This window comes from Micromys minutus (assembly GCF_963924665.1).
Source record: "Micromys minutus genome assembly, chromosome: 1".
Lineage (NCBI taxonomy): Eukaryota > Metazoa > Chordata > Mammalia > Rodentia > Muridae > Micromys > Micromys minutus.
In genome coordinates this window covers 172,583,464-172,600,397 of record NC_137969.1, presented here as the reverse complement: position 1 = coordinate 172,600,397, position 16,934 = coordinate 172,583,464, and the positions used below count along the sequence as shown (strand labels likewise).

The 16,934-nt window shown below is 45.3% G+C and overlaps 1 protein-coding gene across 2 annotated transcripts in view; it reads left to right on the top strand.

The window, feature by feature from the left end:
- Positions 1-16,934, top strand: part of RNF144A (ring finger protein 144A) — a 111,986-nt gene that overhangs the window by 61,079 nt on the left and 33,973 nt on the right. For both annotated transcript variants that reach the window (XM_080925921.1, XM_080925922.1), the window contains exon 3: positions 10,243-10,388. In XM_080925921.1, the coding sequence (XP_080782047.1) occupies positions 10,254-10,388 (135 nt within the window). In that variant the 5' untranslated portion in view covers positions 10,243-10,253. The remainder of the gene's footprint in view (positions 1-10,242; positions 10,389-16,934) is intronic.

The following is a 16,934-nucleotide window of genomic DNA, read 5'->3' as shown; positions in this document are numbered from 1 at the left end:
AAATTGGTACGATTCTTTATGACATTTTCAGTCATCCTTACTAGTATTTTACATTTCTCTCATGTTCTCTAATTATGACTTCTTATATTGTCTTTAGGTTTAGTTTGTTGAGTATAATTGTTTAGGCTGTTCATATGGTAGTATTTCTTTTTCCTTCAGTTATTTATCAGATAGTCTTGTTGAATATATTAGTCTAGGCTGGGTGTCATAGCATCTTAGGACTTGGAAGGCATCTTTTGGCTATAAGAGGTTTCATTGAGAAATAACTTGTTACCCTGGTACTTGCAATTTTTTTCTCTTGCCAGCTTTCAATACTATACTTGCTAGTTTATGTCAACTTCACTATAGTCATTAGTGAAGAGGGACCCTCAATTGAAAATGCCTTCATAAGACCACACTACTGGCAAACCTGTAGAGCATTTTCTTAATTAGTGATTAATGGGGGAAAGCCCAGCCCATTGTAAGTGGTACTATACCTGGGCTGGTGGTTCTGGTTCTATAAGAAAGCAGGCTGAGCAAGCCATAGGGAGCAAGGCAGTAAGTAGCACCCTTCCATGTTCTCTGTATCAGTTCCTGCCTCCAAGTTTCTGTCTTGTTTGAATTTCTGTCCTGACTTTCTTTGACGATGAATGATTCTGTGGAAGTATAAGCCAAAAATCCTTTCCTCCCCAAGTAGTTTTTGGTCATCACGTTCATCATAGAAATAGCAACTCTAACTAGGAAAAATTTACTTTCTTCCATTCTGTGTGTTCAGTGATATATCATGGAGATTTTCTTATCTGGTCGTGTCTGTTTGGTGTTCTGTGTCTTTTTTTTATGGTACGGCTGTGTCTTCCCTTAGACTAGAGAAGTTTTTGTTCTGTGATCTTATTGAAGGTCTGGTGTTGCGGTAAATATTAAATGGATGGCTTAACCTTTTATCAGCCCCATGAGTCTCACTTCGCAGTCCCCACACCACTTGGGGCTCCAGGCCACCTCTATGTGCTCAGATGCCTTTAACTCTACCGCCCCTGCTGCTTCTGTCCCAGCATGTTGTTTTCACTCACTTCCCCTTGGCACCCTGTTGCCAAGCCTTCGACACACACATCCCTACTCTGTGGTGGGCTTTATGTGTTCTGCCACTACACCTTTTGAATTCAATTAAGTAGTCACATCAAAGAACACACCAAACTACTCTGATCTAATAGGTATAATATAATTTGCCCACCGAGATAAGTTAAATGATCTTGTACATTTCCATCTCTTATACAACACTCATAACAACCTTATTTATGGAGAGATGCACCGAGAGAAACATACACATGTCTCCATCTTTGTTCCTCCTGGAATCCTCTCTCCCTAATCTCTGCTTCCTGCCTCCTATTCTGCTCCTAGACCTTTCACTACCTACCTTTCTCCTGTCTAATCATGTCTAATCACCCTAACAACATAAACCTACAGTCTGGTCTATGCCATTGACTTAAGATTCTTCTTCCTAATCTATGCCTCCTCAACCCCTCTTTCTCTTCCCCCTCTGTGTATGTGTATGTGTGTATATATATTTTTTTTTCTTCTGATTGAATTCCACTCTCAAGATGTAAATTGTCTTTGTCATTTTTTTTTTAACTTTGTGGGTTTTTCCAGGGATGTGGTGGGGTTGGGGAATCCCTCAGACATTATTTTTCTTTAATTTTACTGAGTTTGTGCCTTTAACATCCTTGAATTCTTTCATGACATTTATCATTGTTCTTTTAAATGCTGTATCCTGATGTATCTAGATAATGTTTACTGTCTGGGGACAAACTTTAGTGATCCACTTTTTCTAGCTATGTGCCACCATCTTCAATTGGTTTATATCTAGAATATACTAGTGAATCAGAATCCTCATTGTTTAATCTGCCCTGCAATCACTCATAGATACATTCAGAGGTATGTCTTCCCAATCTCCTGTGAGTCCATCTACAGATCTGAAATCAAGATTAGCTACCCTGAAAACTTCTTCAAGATGGTCTCCTGGACCTTCAGGCTGATGGGATTTGATGTTTTGGTGTTCTGCAAAGGTGGTCTCAGCAGGATTTCTTCCTGTGTGTGCCTGTGATTTTGTTTCTGTCTGATTGTTTGTTTTCACCTGTGGAAACAATGTGGACACAGCGCTGTGGACATTCTGTGGTGCTGATGATGTCCAGTGAAGGGGAAGAACAGACTGTGTGCTGGGCAACACTGTGAAGCCACCCTGCCTGTGGTTCTGTGTCTGTGCATCAGTGAGCATCCCATCCATCCTCCCAGCTCTCTCTGTCCTTGAGTTCCTAATGACTGGCTTGTGAACTCACCTGGATAGTTGCAAACCCCTGAAGCTTCTGAGAAACTCCTTGTCACCGCCCTGAGCCACGTGACAAGAGAGGCAAGTAGCAGACCACCCTTTTGGTCCTTTGCTCCTCGGTCTGCCTGGTCCTCCCACTGCAACACTTAAATTTAGGAGTGGGCTTTATGGCGCAAAGCCATAGTGCTGAGCTGCCTTCCTACAGAAGAACGTTCGTGCTCCAGTTGATTCCTAACCCAGGGCCTTCTTAGGTTTATCATACGTCATTTATTAGCATATCAAAACCTTCATGAGTGAGATGATTATGAATTCACTGAGATGCCTGTAAACTTTAGGGTTTTTTTTTTTTTTTTTAGATTTTAGTGGCATCTTGGGAAAACCTTAGTTTAGAATGACATTCTTTTCTTTCGAGCCTACATTTCAGGGAATGGGGGGTGTAAGGAGGCTTTTAAAAATATAATTCATTGGTGCAGCCTCGGTTGAGATTTGTAAATTGAGTTTAGAGGTAGAAAAAAGTCACAGGTAGATCAGAGAGTTTCCCAACACACAGACACACACTGGCACACTCACCCCCCCCCCCACACACACACTCAGAGCTCCTCTGGTGACATACTGGGTCATTATCATAGTCAACGTGTCTATGCATTCCTCACTAAAACCTTTACTTTATTCAGAATTCCTTCATTTTTACCTAGAATTCCACCTTACCTTCTAAGATCACTTGCATGGTTTCAAGGAAGACCTTGGCAGATTTGAGGGCCAGTGTCCAGTCGTCTTTAGAGTACTCCTGAATCACTGTTTGTATGATGCTCTTCTCACTATAAGACTGAGTGTACAGGTTTAAGGAGAGGAGCACAGCCTGAAGTATCATTCTCACCCAACCCAGCCAGGGGTGCACACTGTCACCTGGCCTGACTACTGTGACACCTACAGTGTGCCTGCACTAGAGACAGTGTGACATCACCCTGGTACCCGCCTCTCTGTGCTTCTGGACAGACAGTCCCTGTGTGCAGCCCACCCGAGTCAGAGTTGTGCTCCATCTCCCGGGGGACGTAGCTACAGAGGCCAGCAGGACTTTCTCACACAAGATACGTGTCTTTTCTCTTTTATATTTGGAGACAGGGTCTCCCTGTGTAGCCTAGCCTAGTCTTGAACTCATTGTCCTTCTGACTCTGCTTCCAGGACACTGGTATTGCTGGTGTGAACGGTCATGCTAACTTGAAATCTGTCAGGTTCCAGTCAGCTACTGATCTGTTTAGTCTTTGTTTGTTTGTTTGTTTTGGCTTTTGGTGGTTGCAAGGGAATTGTGTTTGGGAGTCGCAGTTCATACCCTGCTCAGAGCACTCAGATCTTGGCACAGTCTTTCAACTTCTGTGTATCTTTGCATATTGCCACTGTGAGTGTAGTGCTTTGAGCATGTCCTTGCTTTGTGGCACTGTGGGGTTTTCCATGCTTCTCAAGAACCCTCTTTGAACCAGACACTTATCCTTGTCTGTCCTCTCAGCTGACGTGCAAGAAAAGATGTACATGCACACACACTATCCAGTGTGAGTGCTGGCACACTGCCCACCAGTGTTTTCCTCCGCTTCTACTTAAACCTCCAGTGCTAGTCTATTAGCCCAGGATGTCTAGTGCCTTTGCCTCCCTTATCTTAAGCCTCCTACGCAGAGGGGTGCTTCGAAGTCAGTGCAGATAAACAAGTGATGGATGAGAGGAATTAGTAGTGTCTCGAGTAGCCACCTGCTCATGTGCTCACATGCAGAGGCTATGGGGGACCACGGGGATCCCGCTCTGTCATCCCCCGCCCCATTCCCTTGAGGCAGGGCCTCTCACTGAACCCAGAGTTTCTCATTTTATGACCAGGTTTGTTACCAGGGAAGCCGAGGTTTCCTTTTTGGGGTCCTTAGTCTCATTAATAAGATAATTTAGTAATGGACTCAGGAGGAAGCAAAGGGCAATGTTATTAGAATTTAAGAGATAATTCTGGGAAAAGAAACTGAGAGAAAGTCATTATGTTAAGCATGGAGAAGAGACAGCTTATTAAGGGAAAAAAACATGCCAGGTGGTTAATAGCACACACCTTTAATCCCAGCTCTTAGGGTGCAGAAGCAGGCAGATCTCTGAGTTCTAGACCAGCCTGGTCTATAGAAGTAGTCCCAGAACAGCCAGGACTATAACTGTCTAGAAACAAAAAGAGAGAAAGAAAATGGTCCCCTAAGAATGGGTTTTCCTGATGGGCTAAGAAAAGTACCCCCAATGTATCCAGCCCAGTGGCACTATATTGTCTGTTGTACCCCTCCCCCACCCTTAATAGGGCCATAGCTCTTGTGTCATGCATGCTCTGTTCCTTAGATGATGCCACTGGGAGAACAGGAAGTGCCCTGAAAACTGGCTTCTTTCCCATGTTAGAATTGATTTGGCTATTTTAATTCCTGCTTTGCCATCAGAAGCTGGCTGGCCAGTAAACCCCAGCCCCTCCCCCATCAATGCCGGGGTTACAGGCAGACACAGCCTTTTACACGGGTGTTGGGGACTCTATTCCCAGGTCCTCGTGCTTGGGCAGCATGTGCTCTCACCCACTAAGCCATCTCCACAGCTCCCATTGTCTCTTGTATCTTTGATTATTATAATTATGGACTACCTGCCTACGGTGAGCCCTGTCTAGAAGGATGGATCAGAACACTGACCACTGCATGATCCCACTTGAAGGTAAGAAGAAATATTGACAATTATCATAGACTTCAAATTCCACACATGGAACAAGACAGTTATAGTAAAGAATGGCTGGAAATTACCCTGTGAAATACAGTTCAGTTTCTGGAATCTTGAACCTACCTGGACCTTGAGTCATGTAGATGTAAGTGGGTACTCCAGCATTAAATGATACTAACTAGAGGTGTGCAGTCACCGTGGTGAATCCCTAGCTCCCGAAGAGCTCCTGACAGCACAGCTGCCTTCTCTGGCTGCATTTGTGAGTTTCTGGTTTAGTGCATTTAGGTTGGAAATTGCAAACTAACAGGTTATATTAGTTACCCGCCTTCTTTTAACAGAATACCTGACAAAGGCCACTTCAGGAAGAAAGAGTATCTTTGGGCTCACAGTTTGAGGGTGCAACCTTTGATGGAGGTAAAGGCATGGCCATGGACCTGAGTGGTTGGTTGCATTGTATCCATTGTCAGGAAACAGGATGGATACTGATACTTTTTCCTCTGTATCCAGTTCAGAACAGGAGTTCATGGAGTGGTGCTGCCCACAGTTAGCCTCTTCCTACCCTATTAGCCTAATTTAGATAATCACTCACAGGCAGCACAGAGCGTGTCTATTGGGGATTACAGATTCTGTCAAATTGATGTAACAGGTTCTCAGGGATGGTGGCTGCTGCTGCTGCAGTTCCAGAGAGTAAAGGACACCATGGGCCACACAGTAGAGAAAGGAAAGAGGAGATCCTCAGTTGAGTAGAGTTTAGAGAAGAAAAGAGATGCCAAAGGGAGTTTGGGAAGAAACTTAGGACTCTAGGGAGCAGGGACTTGTTTGAGGAGGGCATGAGGTGAGGAAAAATAATGATGTCCTATTCCTTCCCTTCCCTAGCTTTTCACTGAAGATGTTTGGGTGGAAGGGCATGGAGATGAGGTGGTTCTGGCAGATAACCTTCAATAGTTAGACATTTTGTCTCCTTCAACTCTTTCCTGTCCTTGAGCTCAGTCCTCCCATACCACTGCACAGCCCTTGTGTATCTTCAGTTGGGCTTAATAAATATCTTGCCCTACAAACATCTTGAATTACTTGAATCATGATTGTACTTGACCAGACAGCCTTAAAATAGTTTGTTGTTTCCCAGGACTTGACATTCACATTAGGAAAAACATTTTTAAAAAATGGTGCATTATGATGTCTTTAGCAAATCCCTATTGTAAGTCTGCAGCTATGCCGTGCTTGCAGAATCATAACTAGGCTATTGGTGTGCACGTGTGTGTATGTGTTTGTGTAAATGTGTGTGTGTTTGTGTGCATGTGTGTGCATGTGTGTATATGTGTGTGTGCATGTGTGTGTGCATGTATGTGTTTGTGTAAGTGTGTCTGTATTTGTGTAAGTGTGTGTGGGGGTCTGTGTGTGTGTTTGTGTAAGTGTGTGTGTGTGTATGTGTGTGTGTGTGTGTATGTGTGTGTGTGTGTGTGTGTGTGTGTGTGTGTGAGTGTAAAGGCCCTGGTGGACTCTCAGAAAATATAGTCATTTTTCTTCCATGTCCTGTTGTTGTCACTATTGTTGACACGGTTTTGTGCACAGTTCAAAGACTATGTACTTCATAAGAAACACAATACACAAATGGCACACGAAATGGGAATCCATCCTGCTTTGAAGTTGCTTGTGGTGACGGGGCAGGTGCAGAGCAGGGACAGAGGTAAGGACAAGGGCTGGCCTGTCCCTTGCCGGGTGCAATGGAAAGACTCATTGTCTAGGGGGGTCAGACGGAAAGCATGGAAGGGAGAAAGGAAGCTGTCCAGGTCAAGCCCTCCCAGCTGCTCCAAGGGAGACTGTAAACAGGAAGGGGAGTGGGGTGCTGAAGTTGGGGGAGACTAGTAAGATGGGATAGAGCAGTGGCCGGAGACAGAGGCTGTGGAAAAAGCAGGAAATTGCTCTTGCCCGGTCCAGAGCCTAGGGAGGTTGATTGAGGACTCAGGACTGTGAGGGTCCAGTTAAGCTCTATTTGTCTGCACTGTGTAACCCACTATAGGCTGCTGTCCAATCTTTGGCCTTCTTGTTCGGCTCGTCACCAAAGAGAGTTTTGGTGTCTGCATCTCGAAAAAGTCCCAGCTGTTGTACTGAATGTCCTGGAAGTTACTTTGGGCCTGTCTCTGCAGATGTCTTTTCTGCCCCTTGCAGGTTTAATGGGGGCATTTAGCAAGTTCTTTCACCCGGCAGTTTTTAAGGATTCTTGCTTACCAAGCTCACATCATCTGTCTTCTCCCTCTGCAGTTCTTCATGTGCAGTGACTATGCATGGGTTTTACAGAGAAATTGTAGGAGGGTCCCTTGGCCTTCCAACATTGCCTAACTATGTGGCAGATTCTTGAAACGAGGCCCATTTGATCCCTTCCTCCTATCCCTGGCACAGTGCCCTGCAAAATATGAACCCCATGTCTGTATGACATTGTCAGCAACAACTGTTCCCCATTTTCTACCCTCCAGGATTAAGAAATCACTTATCAGAGGCTGCCCCCTGGGGACATTTCCAATCTTGAGTATGAAGCCTTATCAGCCCTCGGCTTGACTGAGTGTTTTTAAGGCTTGTAAACCCTTTAGGACTAGCGACCGTTCTTAAGTATAGGCACTTTGTAGGGTGTCAAGTATATACTTGAAAAAAATAGAGATTTAAACAGAAAAAGATGCATAGAGCTATAAACCACACAAGCAAACAGCAAACCATAGTCTTGATTTTAGGACCTCAAAAAAAAAAAAAAAAAAAAAAAAAAAAAGCATGTTGGGGTTCATTGGCATTTAAATAATAATAAATTTAGAGTTACACAGATATGCCCTATATGAACACACCCTAGCAAGTCATGTCACCTGACACCATGTTAATGACTCTTGCTTACGGAGCTAGCATTACCTCTCTCCTTGCTCTGCAAGTCCACATCTGCAGCAACTGCACAGGATCAAAGAGATCCATAATGCTAGTGTCCCCTTGCACTGTCCCCTTGCACCAGCCCCTTGCACGGCTGAAGGCTGAAAAACCCTGAGACCCTCTTGTGCTCAGAAACCTGTCAGCACTGACTACATTGGGTCCCGTGCTTAAGTCATTTTAAAGGCTCTACTTCATCTGTCTAAAGTCATTTACTCATGTCAATGAGTCGTTTATAGCAATAGAAAGTATACTTGGTGCAGGGTAAGTTAATTTCGTCCATTAACTGCCCGAGGAAGCTGCTGGTCCATCCTTGCTACCACCCACTCCCTGTCCTGAATGCAGGTTGGTAGCCGGAATTCCTGGATGATTCCAGAGTTCTATGGCCACACCCTTGTCTCCCTGAACTCTGCTTCTGGGATCAGAGCTCTCCATGTACCTAAATCTCAACATTCTTTTCATGTCTCTACACCACTGGTCACTGTGTCTTACCTGTCTTTTGTGTGTGGTTTGTGCTGGCTTCTTTTGAGCCCCAGATGCCTTCTCTCTCAAAGGTATGGAACTCAACTAGCAGTTTGTCCTCACTGAATGCTTGCACACAGCCACCAGTGGGCCTTGCCTGATAGAACGTGAGGAATGGCGGAAAATGTTTAGACTGTGGATCTGAGGCTAAGTGCAGAATATGGTGGCACCATGGGCCATGTTGGCATGAGACATCACAGGGAAGGAGGAGGCCGTCTGTATGATCCCTCCTCATCCAATCCTTCCATGAATTCGGCTTGTCAATCCCTTTGCACACATGTGCAGACTGAAGGCCACAGGGGTTGAGGAGCTCCATTTTACTATTCATGGGTGATAGTTTAGAAACATTAGTTCTGTCCTAACACAAAACACACAGGGTCCCACCCCTACGAGGTTGCTCAGTATCGTGTTTCTGATGAGAAATGCTAAGTGTTCTCTTCCTTCTGATGGGATCCTGTGAATGGTCATCTCCTCTGGCTGTGGCTTTGAGGGTGTTACCAGAGAAGGCTTGGTTAAACTCCCTCAGACATCTTTGGGTATTTCTGGATGCTGCATCTGGTGGTTGCTGATAGTGGTGTCAGATCTCTCTTCATCTGCACCCCAAGTATGTCTATGTCATTATGATTACAACCTTGTGCTGTAAGGAAGAGATCAGAGGATACAGACCTTTGTTGTCTACTCTTGCTTGGAGGATCCCTTTACTCTGGTCTGACTACTTCGTTCAGAATGAGATAGATGAAGAACTATATAAGTACCACTCTGTGTATCAGTGCTCATCTTAAGATGAGGAGAGGGAGAAGTGGTGAGTATCTAGATGGATAGAGGGTTTATCTGGAATCTTAACCGAGTGCTATTTAGTCTAAAGTTTGGAAAGTAGGCTACCAGAATCACAAAGCACACATCCCAGGTACCAGGTAAGTACGTGATGTTTAAAATCAAGTGGCAAAGACTCAAAGTGAGAATGAAGATGTTCAGATGCAGGGTTTATTTATGCTTGAAAGGCTGTCTCTGGGAGAATCCCTGGACATGTGTTGACCTGGGAGCTTGAAGGTCTACCTCTTCCCTCTCTCCATGGTCGCCTTGGCTGCGTCGCTCACAGTGGATGTTCAAACAGCCAGCATGGTAAAGCCGCATAGCCAGTGTGTAGCAGGCAAGCACAGTGGAGCAAGGGAATCAGCCATGGGCGTCCTTGGATGTGGTAGAGAAATTCCTAGGGTTTGGGAGTGAACCTCACTGAAGAACTGTTGTACACATTTGATTTCCTTAAGTGAGCCTGGCTGACAAAGACCATCACTGTCCGGAACTGAACCTTCTAGAAAACAGGATTATTTAGGAAGCATACAGGGGTGGAGGTGTCGCAAGTAGTCCACTGGAGAAGCTGCATCTCTTGTGAGGATGAGAAGGGCCTTAGAGATGGACTTCATTAGGTCCTTTCCCTCAGATGTTTTTCCACTACAAACTGGAGAAGAGTCAAACGCAAGAAGTAAGAATCTTAGCCAACCTTCTGTGTGCTTTCTAAGCCTCACTAGCACACTCCTATCAAATGCATCTCAGAGGGTTTAAAGGCTGGGTGGGTGTGGTCCGACTCAGTTTTGAGGATTAACACTGGAATGTAAAATCGCCACCCTCAGACCTGGGGTAAGAACTTTGGATAAAGCTCTTCAGAGAAACTCATCTCTATCCACAGTCGCTTGCTGTCCCCTCCCTAGCCCCATCCCACTACAACCAGGAGATGGAATTCTCACTGTGTTTCTATGGAAGTCATAGGAGGGAGACCTGAGTGTGTATGTCTCTCATTTCAGACTGTTCTGCGATGACCACAGCAAGGTATCGGCCCACCTGGGACCTGGCCCTCGACCCCCTGGTGTCCTGCAAGCTGTGTCTCGGGGAGTACCCAGCGGAGCAGATGACAACTATCGCCCAGTGCCAGTGCATCTTCTGTACCCTGGTTAGTCACTTGCCTCAAGTCTATATTCAAGGGACTTGTTGCTCTCACTTTCAGACGCACCAAGCCACCCTTGGGCCCACACATGGTGGGAGCTGAAATGTATATTCAGATTCCCACAAGATGGGAAGAATCCTGTAAGTCAGGCAGGTGGCTGAAACTAAAGTTTTGCATGGCAGCAGTTTCTTGTGGTATGTAAGCTTTCCCTTGAGCAGGGTTGTAGTATCTGCTGGGACAATAGAAATGCCCAACACAGCACATATTCTTCTTGCCAGACAGGAGGGTTTCAAACACCTCATTTTCAGTTTAATGATGAGTCCACACTTGACATTGTGGCCGGGCTAACCTAAGGATCGTACGTAGCTAGGATACATAGCCATTAGTGTAATTTCTCCCTGTTGGATGCTGAATGACTATGTCTACAGCTCGAGGCCCAATTTTCTTACACTGCAGGCAGAATATTTTGAGGCCAAGTGATCTGTTCTCAATATAAATACAGGGATTGCTTACACAAGAAGCTTGGGTTAATTCGGGTCCAATTCAGACATGGAGTTTTGTGTGTGTGTGTGTCTGTGTGTGTGTGTGTGTGTGTCTGTGTGTGTGTGTGTGTGTGTGTGCATGCGCACAGTTGCCAATGTAGACCACATGGAGTTTTGTGTGTGTGTGTGTGTGTGTGTGTGTGTGTGTGTGTGTGTGTGCATGCGCACAGTTGCCAATGTAGACCACAAGAAGACATCAGATTCTCTGGAGCTGGAGTTATGGGCAGTTTAAGCCAGTGATGTAGGTTCTGGGAAGAAGAGCAAGTGATCTTAACTGCTAAGCCACCTCTTTTGTCTGAAACTTAGAGTTTTTATCCATCATAAAAGAAAACAACAACAACAACATATTTAACAGAAAAAGAATGCTTTAAAAACTGAAAAAATAATCTTTACTCAGTTTTTTTCTGATCCCACCTGCATTCCCGGCACAGAAGGAAACATAGATAGAGCAGATAGGACAAGGCGGTATTGATCAGAGGGTACAGCTGCCATTGTATGATGTGACTATGACGTGTAATGTGATGTGTGGGTTAGCATGCTGTACTGGGTGTGTAGGTGTGCTGTTTCAGCTTAAGTGTTCTCTTCAGTACAGGGACAAAGGAAATAATAGCAGCTACAGCAATAAACCCAAAGTCAAAAGGACATGGTACTTGCTTAATTGATCACTTCAGAATATGTACTATCAGGTCTGTGGAGCTGACTCATTATGGGCAGGTCCTTGCCTTGCAAATGTGAATGCCTAAGCTCAGTTGATCAGAACCCACACAAAACCAAAGGCATGACATGAACCTATGCAATCTAAGTGTTCCTACCTGGAGGTGGGAGGTGGAGACAGGAGGGTCGCTAGAAACTCATGGGCCACCTAGCCTGGCTTACAATGAGGTAAAACTGTAACAGCATCCTGGTTGAAGCTGAATGGCAAAATAAAGTACTACAGTTACTTTTAAAGGTACAGAAAAACAAAACCAACAAACAAAACGATTATTTCTGAATTTGAAAGTCATTCTGATTACAGAGTATTGGCAGCTGCTTGTGGAGCTGAGAGATGAAGACTTGGTTGGAAGTTCTTTCCTTCCTGCCTTGAGGGTCTTCACTTTCCTGCCCAGGGCCTGCACCCTGCTTCATTTCTGCCTTTAGATCTAGGAGCCTGAGCCTTAAGCCCATAGGACCTCCTACCCAGCTGGTTCTAGGCTGTCTCTCTGAAGCAAGGAGACTGTGGTTCATTATGTATCCCCTCAACAAGTAGCTTAGTGCAAGACTCATAATGGCTAATCAATAAAGGCTCAGGACATGGACCGAAGTGATTTGATCTTACTCCTGGAGCTCACATTCAAAGACAGGTACCTCATTAAAGCCCCAGGTAAAAAACTACCATCAACCTGCTAGGGAGGAAATTGCTTTTGATGTTTTCAGGCAGAAGGGGAGAGCAGGGGAGCCTGGAGACTAGAAGAAGATGAACGGACTAGCTCCATCTGATTAATGCACTGAGCAGGGCTCAGATCTCAGCCAGCGCATGAGCCAAGACTAGAGCTTGTCAGGTTGTGCTAAAAAAATTAGCTTTCTGCAGAGTGCTTCCGTATTGCTGGAAGGGCTATTTCTACAGTTCCCACCAGTCCCTAACACCCGTCTACTCTGAGTGCCTTGGGGGCACATCTGCTTCTCTCCAGTCACCTGGAGCTGTCAGAGCCACAGCCTGCTCTTTCCTCCCGAGAAACACACAGCTTCCTGCCTTCGTGCCAAACCCTTCATTCCTTTGTTGTTTCTGTGTCCGAGTCTAGAGAATTATCGTAAAGCAAATAAACAACCCTAACTCATGCCAAAGGCTTCAAGGAATGTAAGATGCCGCCACTGCTTTCTCAAAGAAGCCAGGCCAGAAGTACCAAGAAGAAATGTCATTTTTCAGAAGCTGTGACTTTTCCCCCTTGGCTATTTTCTAAAATTGAGGATGTTGAAGATAGGCATTTTGTCTGCAGCTCTGGGCTTGAAGCGATAGGGCCACCTGTGTGTTGGCAGCTAGGTGGTGCCAACATGCCAAGCCACTTATACATTGTCTCCTCTGCTGGGGTCACTGGGGTCACACCAGCATGGACAAGTCGCAGAGCAGCCAAGGCTCCTGATCAGACAGACAGGAAGACAAGACAACTGTGTTGCAGTGGAAGAAGATGTCATGCTTTAATACAGCTGCACAGGAAATAATAACTTTGGATCCAGAGAAGGAAGATGTTGGCCCACAAGGTTCTTGACAGTGTGGCTCAGACTGACACCTGTGGCTTGCTGCTGTGTGAGGACTGTGAATCACTGAACGAGTGCCCAGATGTGGGGTGATATTTTTGACTTTTTATCTTCTGTAGTCTCCGTGTCTAGGAACCTGGCTTGTCTCTGATCACTAAGGTGTTGCCTCTTTTCTGTCATTTCCAGCACCTTCCCATTCTCAGCAGAATCTCTGAAGTACATGCCAGCTGTTAACATCTATGGCTTATACCAGAACTAGGCGCTTTTGACTTCAGGGATCATTTCTTTGTCACCAGTAACTCTGTACCAAAAGTACAATTCTTTCCCAAGGAAGACCCAGCTATAGGGCCTGACTCCTAGTTTAGCTAAGATAGATCCATTGATTGTTTCAGCCATGGGACTGGGACCTGTCTTGGATCTCTGAGCTAGCTAGTTTCTCCAAACCTAAAGACCAAGCAGGTAAGGAAAACCATTCAAGGAGAAGAGTCAGAACATTCCTGTGCATGTAGAGATTAAATACCCTCCATTCTAAAGATTTCAAAACACAGCCTTGGTGCATGCCTCCTCTCTCTGCAGCCACAAAGCACTTCCATTACTAGGCTCCTCCCATTGCCTTGGTTTCCTTCTTATCCATATTTGAAGCTTCTAGACCCCTCCATCATCTGCCTTCACCAGACACTTTGGTTTTGTTTATTGATCTGGTTCTGCTGCTGTGAGTCGTCTGCAGGTGCAGCAGGGCTGTGTACCTAATTGCTTGTAGGCTTGGCAGCGTTTGCAGAAACAAAAATCCGTCCTGGTCAGAGAACATTCTAGCAAATAGTTTCCAAAATGTTCTTGAGGTTGGGTGCCTTTGCATAGGTGCGCATCACAGGGAAAACGAGGAGTGTGAACAGCCAGGATCAGATTGTTCTGCCAAATAGAGTTAGGGTCCAAGAGTCAGCTGGTTGTCCTCACCCTACATCCTCCTGTTCAGGGATCGGGCCCCTTTTCTAGGAGCAGAGAGGTACACAGATGAGGAAACCAGTGAGCAGAACAGCTGAACATCCCGGTGTTGGGCCACAAGGTGGGGAAAGGCTACATAGGGCAACTTTGATTAGTGGTTGATGAGAGAGGGTCCCAGTCTATGAAGGATAGTGTTTGATCCCCAGGTTGTTTTGGTCTTGGATGGTAAGAGAACATAGACCGAGCAATTCATGAGGAGTGAGCTAAGCAGTGCTCCTACATATCTCTCTGCTTCCGTTTATGCCTCCAGGTTCTTGCCTTGAGTGTTTTAACTTCCTTCAGAAATGGCGTGTGACCTGAGCGTTGTAAGCAGAAATAACCCCCTTCCTCCCATGTTGTTTTTATAGCAATAGAAACTGAGTAATGGAACCAAGCATGAGGCACTGCTGTAGCAAACCTGACCCTGGAGTTTGTGGAGGATTGTAGATGGACCCTAGAACTTAGAGAAAGAAAGGCCATTAAGTGTTAAAAGCTTGGTGAGCACTGTGGGGATATGGAAGATAACACTGAGAGATGGAGACAATGGGAGGAGTGGCTTGTGAGGTTTCAGAAGGAAGTTTTGAGAGTAAAGACTATAAGGGGATTGGTGTAATAATTTGAATTAACTACTAAAATGAAGAACAACAGTATCAACCAGCCAGACCCCCCAGAGTTTCCAGGGACTAAACCACCAACCAAGGAGCTACCCATGGCTCCAGCTGCATATGTAACAGAGGATTACCATATGGAGCATCAAAGAAAGGGGACCTGTGGTTCTGTGGAGGCTCCTTGCCCCAGAGTAGGAGAATGCTAGGGCCCAGAGGTGGGAGGGGCGGAAAGAGCATCCTCATAGAAACAGGGGGATAAGGGAGGAGATAGGGTGTTCAACTGGGAAGGGGGATACCATTTGAGATGTAAATAAATACAATAACCAATACAAGAAAGAACTTCTAAAATTCAACCTCTGTTTTGCTGAGACAATAGGTCCTGGTGATGTGAGGCTAAAGAATTAGCAGTCATTAAGAAGAATTCAGAATCCTTTAGGTAGAATCTTCTAGGAAGTGTTTCCTCGGGGTCAGCACGCAGAAGTTGTGGTCCAGAGGCAGCCAAGGCTGTAGACCATGTGCTGGAAGCCAAACTTGGCAGTGTGTAAGCTTCTTCCCCGGTGCTGCTGGTTTTGACAGCACGAGTGGTTATGAAAAGCTGCTGCCGAGGCTTGGCACTGTGAGAGGCCAGGAACGGCCATTGGTAGAGGTGAAGACTGAGTTGCAGTAGAAGCCTAGGGATTAACGAGATCATGGAGAAAAGTCTTAATACCATGTGGCAGGGCTAAAGTCCCTACAGATAGCCAGTGAGAAATGATCTTGGCAAAAGTGCAGCCTGGTTGTTATGGAGGACAAAGCATTTTGAGATGCCAGTGCCAGGGACTGATGACCAAGGACAGCAGTGGCAGCTGTGGCTGGCAGAGCGAGGGAGGTGGAGCCGCCCAAGCCCTTTGGAGGGCAGAAGGTCTTGAGTAGGTCTCACGGGTTAAACACCAAGCAGTGTTGGACCATGGTTTTGCTTTGAATTGATTGTCACTGTGCCCCTCTTTTGTCCCTTCTTGGTGTAAGAATGTACTGTGTTTATTTTACAGGGGTCTGGACTTTAAATGATTTTTTTTTTTTTTTTGATATCTTAAAGAGACTGAACCTTTGAAGTGTTTGAATTTTTAAACACTAGGACTTTTGAAACTGGAATGTTTTATATTGTGATATTGATGTTAATATGGGACCTAGGGGATTAACAAGAAAGGAAAGTTTATAGCTTAATAGATAATGTTTTTTGTCTGTCAAGTTGATGAGGAGTCAGTTGTGCTGGTTGGGTTTTGCCAGCTTGACAGAAAACTAGATGTATTTGAAAGAAGGAATGAAAAATTTGAGGAATAGAATTCCTTTAAAAGACTGGCCTGAGGGCAAGTCCATGGGGTGCTCTCTTAATGATTGATGTGGAAGAGCCCAGACCACAGGGCGTGGTGCTACTGGGCCTGCTGCATGACCTAAGAAAGAGGACTGAGGAAGCCACAAGCAGCCAGCTAGCAAGCACTGCTTCTCCATGGCCTCTGCTCTAGTTCCTGCCTCCAGCTTTCTGCCTTGAGTTCCTGCCCTGACTTCCCTCAGTGGTGGAGTGCAACCTAAGGGTTAGAAGCTGAAACAAGCCCTTTCCTCCACAAAGCTGCTTTGGGTAACAGAGTTTTATCACAGCAATCACACCCTAAGGCAGGGTATGGTAAAGGTTTACTGCATCCTTCCTGTGTTCTGCATCTAAAAGCCTGAAGCGTGGACAGATTTCCTCATCTGGTGTAAAGGACCAATGGATGGGAATGTTATAATGGGCTGTTGTTGTCACAATGGTCGGGTAGTTACTGCGTATGTCTGGTTCCAAGTCTGTGCCCTCTGTCATTACTATCAACCTTATTTTGCAGGGGTTGTTGATGAACTGAAAGGGCAAATGTGAATTCACACACACACACACACACACACACACACACCATTAATACCACCACCCCATTACACACAAACACATATATACCACCCCATTACATACACACACACCACCCCATTACACACACACACAAATACACACACACATACCATCACTACTACCACCCCATTACAGATGTACATACACAGACACACAGAGACACACATACCACCCCATCACAAACACACACATAAATACACACACACACACACACACACACCATCACTACCACCACCCCATTACACACACACCCCACTCCATTATACACACACAC